Source organism: Narcine bancroftii, chromosome 5, assembly GCF_036971445.1.
Source record: "Narcine bancroftii isolate sNarBan1 chromosome 5, sNarBan1.hap1, whole genome shotgun sequence".
NCBI classification, from domain to species: Eukaryota; Metazoa; Chordata; class Chondrichthyes; order Torpediniformes; family Narcinidae; genus Narcine; species Narcine bancroftii.
This window is the reverse complement of record NC_091473.1, coordinates 192,823,513-192,830,067: the sequence shown is the minus strand read 5'-3', so window position 1 is coordinate 192,830,067 and position 6,555 is coordinate 192,823,513. Positions and strand designations below refer to the sequence as shown.

The 6,555-nt window shown below is 39.9% G+C and overlaps 1 protein-coding gene across 4 annotated transcripts in view; it reads right to left on the bottom strand.

Moving 5' to 3' along the window:
- Positions 1-1,077: 1,077 nt before the first annotated feature.
- Positions 1,078-6,555, bottom strand: part of LOC138764484 (uncharacterized) — an 89,780-nt gene continuing 84,302 nt past the window's right edge. For 2 of the 4 annotated variants that reach the window (XM_069940466.1, XM_069940470.1), the window contains one exon: positions 3,471-5,106. In XM_069940466.1, the coding sequence (XP_069796567.1) occupies positions 4,949-5,106 (158 nt within the window). In that variant the 3' untranslated portion in view covers positions 3,471-4,948. Of the gene's footprint in view, positions 1,143-3,470; positions 5,107-5,860; positions 5,958-6,555 lie in introns of those variants that run through there. The other 2 variants (XM_069940468.1, XM_069940469.1) reach the window with 2 other exon arrangements.

Genomic DNA, 6,555 nt, shown 5'->3' with positions numbered 1-6,555 from the left:
TCTGTAAACCCCTCCAATTCCCCACACCCCTCCCTGTCTCTGTCACCCACTCCGGTCCCCTGCACCCCTCACTGTCTCTGTCACCCCCTCCAGTCCCCGACACCCCTCCCTGTCTGTCACCCCCTCTGGTCCCCTACACCCCTCCCTGTCTCTGTCACCCCTCTGGTCCCCTACACCCCTCTCTATCTCTGTAACCCCCTCTAGTGCCCTACACCCTTCCATGTCTCTGTAACCCCCTCCAGTCACCTACACCCCTCCCTGTTTCTGTCACCCGCTCTGGTCACCTAAACACCTCCCTGTCTCTGTCACCCCCTCCAGTCCCCTACACCCCTCCCTGTCTCTGTCACCCCTCCGGTCCCCTACACCCCTCTCTATCTCTGTAACCCCCTCTCGTCCCCTACACCCCTCCCTGTCTGTGTAACCCCCTCCGGTCCCCTACACTCCTCCCTGTCTCTGTAAACCCCTCCAGTCCCCCACACCCCTCCCTGTCTCTGTCACCCCCTCCAGTCCCCGACACCCCTCCCTGTCTGTCACCCCCTCTGGTCCCCTACACTCTTCCCTGTCTCTGTCACCCCCTCCGGTCCCCTAAACTCCTCTCTGTCTCTGTAAACCCCTCCAGTCCCCTACACTCCTCCTTGTCTTTGTGAACCCCTCTGGTCCCCTACACCCCTCCCTTTCTCTGTAAACCCCTCCAGTCCCCTACTCCCCTCCCTGTCTCTGTAACCCCCTCCAGTCCCCTGCACCCCTCCCTGTCTCTGTAACCCCCTCCAGCCCCCTGCACCCCTCCCTGTCTCTGTAAACCCTCCGGTCCCCTACACCCCTCCCTGTCTCAGTAACCCCCTCCACTCCCCTATGCCCCTCCCTGTCTCTGTAAACCCCTCTGGTCCTCTACATGCCTCCATGTCTCTGTAAACCCCTCTGGTCCCCTACATTACTCCCTGTCCCTATAAACCCCTGCGGTCCCCTGCACCTCTCCCTGTCGCTGTAAAGCCCTCCGGTCCCCTACACCCCTCCCTGTCTCTGTAAGCCCCTCCAGTACCCTGCACCCCTCCCTGTCTCTGTCAACCCCTCGGTTTACCTGTAAAGGTTCAATAATTAATCCAAAAAGATCTGGTGACAAAGGGCATCCTTGTCTAGTTGAGCTATTCAACATAAAAGATAAAGAGAACTGTCCATTTGTCATGACTTTAGCAACAGGATTTTTATATAAAGCCTTAATCCAACCAATAAATATTAAACTAATTTAAATTTCTCCAAAATTTGAAATAAAAAAAACTCCACTCTACTCTATCAAAGGTCTTCTCTGCATCCAAGGGTCATGTCAAAATGAATAAAATGAAAAATCTTTCTCTTTCAGGTTCAATTTCCTCCAAATATCAACTAAATTCATATCTTTCATTAACATCATTAATTGTCTTGCCATTTTTGTCTTAATCACTGGTTTTCCGAGGTTTATCTAACAATGGGTCTAAACAACAATTAAAAACACTTCCAACTATAACTTTATCATATGCTGGATTCAAATTAAGAAAAGAATCCAACATAAATTTCTCATCTTCTATATTGGGAGCATAAATATTCATCAAAGTTCATAATTCAGAAAGAAATTTACGACTATCAACCAGAAGTCTACCAACTGACTCAGTAACCGATTCCAATTAAAAAAATCTATCAATCAAAATGGCTACACCTCTTACTTTAGAATCAAACGAAGAAGCTATAACTTGACCAACTTGATAACTTTTCAACTTCTGATGTTCCTTCTCAGTTCAATGTGTTTCTTGCAAAGAAAAGCAACATCACCCTTCAACCTTTTAATATATCCCAATACTCTTTATTTCTTGAATGAATTATTGAGCACATTAACATTAAAAGTAGCAAAATTGAAATGAGCCATTATTTCAATTGATCTCGAAAACCACCTTACCACACATGATGGGACTCCTCTCCATGGCAAATACACACACAGAAAACAAATCTCCAAGAAAAAAAGAAAGAAAAACCCCAAACATTAAAAAAAAACAAAAAAGGGGAAAAAAAAGGAAATAATAATAAAAATATTTTTTTAAGTGAAAAAATACTGTACTACAGCATTACCTCCCTCAATTCAACGGGAGTGACCAAAGCCACAAGGAGGCCAACGACTTCTTCAATGTTAAAATTAGGCCCAAATTCATTACTTCAGCTGAATTCTCATTCGTTCCACACTCCCACCACACTCTGTGTGAAGAAATTTCCCCTTAGAATTCCCCCTAAATTTTTCCTCTTTCACCCTTAACCTAAGGTCTCTATCTCACCTACACCCAGTGGAAAAAGCCTATCTATATTTACTCTGTCTATCCTCCTCATAATTTTAAATACCACTATCAAATTTCCCCTCATTCTTCTACTTTCCAGGAAATAAAGACATAAACTGTTTCATCTTTCCTCGTAACTCAGTTCCTGAAGTCTGGGAAACATCCTAGTAAATAATCTCTGCACTCTTTCAATCTTTGTATCTTTTGTGTAGTTAGGTAACCAAAACTGCAGACAATACTCCAGATTTGGCTTCACCAATATCTTATAAAACATGACCAAAGCATCCCACTGTGGGGAGGCCAGGCAGTGGAAAAATGTATCAGCTTTTTCAAGAATAACTGTTATAATAGCTTGAATCTGGTTAAGAGTGAACCTCCATTGCTTGTTTCAATACATCCATCAACAACGGCATTAATAGGTATTCCCAGGGTAAGGGGAAGCACCCAACTTTGCATTGTTGTTGTAATAAATGTTCTTTGTTCTCAAAAAAAAACGGCATTAATAAATCTTAAATACTTGAGCTAATAGACCAATTTATTTGTGAAATGTTGATTACAAAATTGTAATGAAGGTTCTAGCAAATAGATTGGCAAAATACTTACCGGGCTTAATACATTTAGATCAAGCTGGTTTTATGAAAAATTATTATTCTGCAGATACTATTGCAAAATTAATTAGTTTGATTCCTATTTCTTGGGAGGAATCCAACGTACCAATGGTTTTATCATTAGATGCCGAAAAGGCATTTGATAGACTCGAGTGGAGTATTTTATTTAAAGTAGGTTCTTTCGTACGTTCTACTTGGTTATGTGATTACGGTGAAACATTTTTAGACGACTTAAAAAGTGTTTAGAGAAAGTTCTTGAGAATAAATTGCCTATGGAACTAACATTATTTCTATTAAGTAATATTAAAATGTTGACCTTGAAATTGAGATTAACCAAGTATCAAATTGCATTGGGGTCCCACACACACCAATCTAGGGGTCAGGATGAGGTGACTTTCCCAAGGTGAAACCATCTGGCTGAGGGGAATCTGCAGAATCTGTCTCCAGTGCAGGGTCTCGATAGTTTACTGACATCTTCTGTGCTCACAGACCAAATTAATGGAAAATAGATTGTCAAATCTGGAAATAAAACTCCTCAAAGTTCATTGAGTTCACTCACTTGTTATGTTCAACGTGGATCCAGAGCTGAACACCCCATCCTTTGCTGAACCGTCCCATGTACAACAGTATTAGACGGTGGAGTCTCCAGCTTCCAGGTTGCAGATGGTCAAGGTGTGAGTGTTGGCCGAGGTCTCTGGATGCGTCAAATCAGCTGGTGAACCCGCTAACTCGCTGGATAATATTATTTGGATCGTGTCTTAATACCTCCTCTGGAGCTTCTCTGGATCGCTGTTGGTACCAGTACATGTAGTAACGTCCAACGCTCCCACCCTCCAGCCGACACTCCAAGCGAGCGGTCTGTCCCGCAGAGAGTGGGTCAGACATTGGGGTCTGATCGAGTTTAACCAATGCCAGGACACCTCCTAATTATTTGACCTCTCAAATAAGCTTTCATAGCATCCCACAATATAAATTTACTCTGAACGGAGTTAACATTTTCTTCCAAAAAAATTGATTTGTTTTTTAAAAAATTCAATAAATTCTGCTTTTTTTAACAACATCGTATTGAATCACCGACGAGAAGCTGCACAATTTTTTTCAGAACTCTCATAAGTAAAATACAACAAAGAATGATCTGAAATTACCCGACTTTTATATTCTGCTTATAATATTTTCCCCTGTAAATGTGCCGATACTAAAAAAAAATCAATTTCTGGAAAAAGATTCATGTCTAAATGAATAAAAAGAGAAATCCTTCTCTGTTGGGTTAAGACGTCATCAAATGTCCACTAAGTTAAAATCTTTCATCAAAGCTCAAATTTGAATTCCCATTTTGGATATTTTAATATTTTATGGAGATTTATCTAATAAAGGTTCCAAAACACAGTTAAAATCTCCTCCAACCAGAACATTTTCATTAGCTTGTCCCAGAAGCAAAAATGCATCCAAATAAATGCTTCATCATCAACATAAATGTTAAGTAAAGTCCAAAATTCATTAAAAACCTTACAATTCAATTTAAGAATACGTCCTGCATTCATTTCCATCGATTGTAATTCAAAAGATAAATTTTTATGTATCAAAATTGCTACTCCCTTAGCTTTAGAGTTAAATGAAGAAAAAGAATGCCCAACCCAATCCCTTTTCAATTTCATACTTTCTTTTTCATTCAAATGCATCTCCTATAAAAAAGCAATATCAATTTTCATCATTTTGATACATGCAAAAACTCTCTTACGCCTGATGGGGTTGTTTAATCCCTGAAAATTAAAAGTAGCAAATTTCAAATTTGACATATCTAATATAATTACTAAATACCAAAAATAATCACAAAATTAATAATAACAAAGAAAAAAAAAAAATTTTATATATAGGACCCCAAATTAAAATATATAGACCCTCCAAATAAAAATAATATTCATTAATAAGAAAAAAAACAACAAAAAAACTACCAAAAGGTAGTAACTCCCTAAAAAAACTGCGTGTGGATTACCCCTCTTCCTCAGCCAGCCAATCAAAAATATTAACATATTACAAAAAAAATCAGCCTTGAGATTCCAGTCCAGATGGTGAATTCATTTCAAGAGTAGATGAACTCTTTCCATTCCCATTCTTTCCACTTCTGCCATTTTTTCCATTTCCAAGACCATCAGATTTTCTTTTAGGAGATAATGGTGGACTCTTTCTTTGTCCTCTGACATCTGGTAATGAATTAGCAAAAACCATTGCTTCATGCTCACTCTCAAAGAATTGAGACTGATAGTTCCATAAAACACTTTCAACACAGCAGGGTAACGAAAAGCAAATTTGTAACCTTTACACCATAAAACATTTTTAACTGGATTAAATTCACGTCGGCGTCTGATTGCATCTTGACTCAAATCAGGGTAGAAGAAAACTCTACTATTCTGAACCATCATTGGAGCTTGCCTTTGTCTTGCATTTTGAACTGCAAGTCGAAGAATTATTTCTCTATCCAAACAGTTCAAACAATGAACTATTACAGCTCTTGGGGATTGACCAGGTAAGGGTGTTCTTCTTAAAGCTCTATGTGCTCTTTCCAATACCAATCCATCAGGAAAAGACTCTGCCCCTAACATCTGGGGAATACAATTTTAAAAAAATTTGACGGGATCTTGACCTTCTATACTTTCCGGCAGACCCACAATTTTCACATTATTTCTTCTGCTTTGATTTTCCAAATAGTCCTTTTTTTTTTGTTAACTCTTTTTCCCAGGCTCCTAAATCTTTAACTGATTTTTCCACCTTTACTATTGTTTCTGTATTGGATTGTACCTGTTGTTTACATTCCGAAAAGGAAGTTTCAAATTTTTTAGTTTTCCTGATTTTCTTTAACTTCTGCCTTAACCACAGTTACATCTGAAATTATATCAGTATTCATTTGAACCACCTGGTTCAATTGACCAGTAATAACATCCAAATAAGAAGCAATACCTTCAAACATCATGTAAACAGGCTGAGGTGCAGTTTGAAATGCAGGATCCGATTCCATAAGTTGTAACTCCCTTTCTTCCAGCTCTTCTTCCATTTCCTGTGCAGTGGTAGAGTAAGGTAAGTCTTCTTCTAGTTGTTCTTCAAAAGGCAGCATTCTAGTCGTTCTACTGCGAGTTTGGACACCACGACGACCCCCCGACTTCCTCAGGGGGTCGTCACTGCCCTCCCCCCGCAGACCATTTTTAAAATAAAATTACAGAATCCTCCGTAATTAGCAGCGCTACCCAAGCCCACAGTCGCTATAGACTGCGTGTCTACTGTTGGAATCCTCTTCCTCCGCGCTCCCATCTCTTCCAATGGAGTTATTCTTTGTAACAAGCCTCCAGGCTGGTGCCAAACTTCTCGGAGTGCGCTCCTTTCTCCGCAAAACGGGTCGAACCAGCGCCATCTTGAGACTGATAAGCAGCTGTTACCTTAACTTTTATCCCCACCGGCGATCGTTGAGGCTTGGGGATCGCTGAAATTGAGTCTGAGGCTGTTTCAAGTCGTTTAGGCCCCAATTCTTCTGCACTTCGAAACTGTGTTTTCTTTTGTAACTGACACTTAGTTTTTTTTAACATTAGCAGCCATAATGGCCCACCAAAATATCAAACTGAAAATTAAAATTTTTAAATTGAAAATAAAGGGTTAAAAAA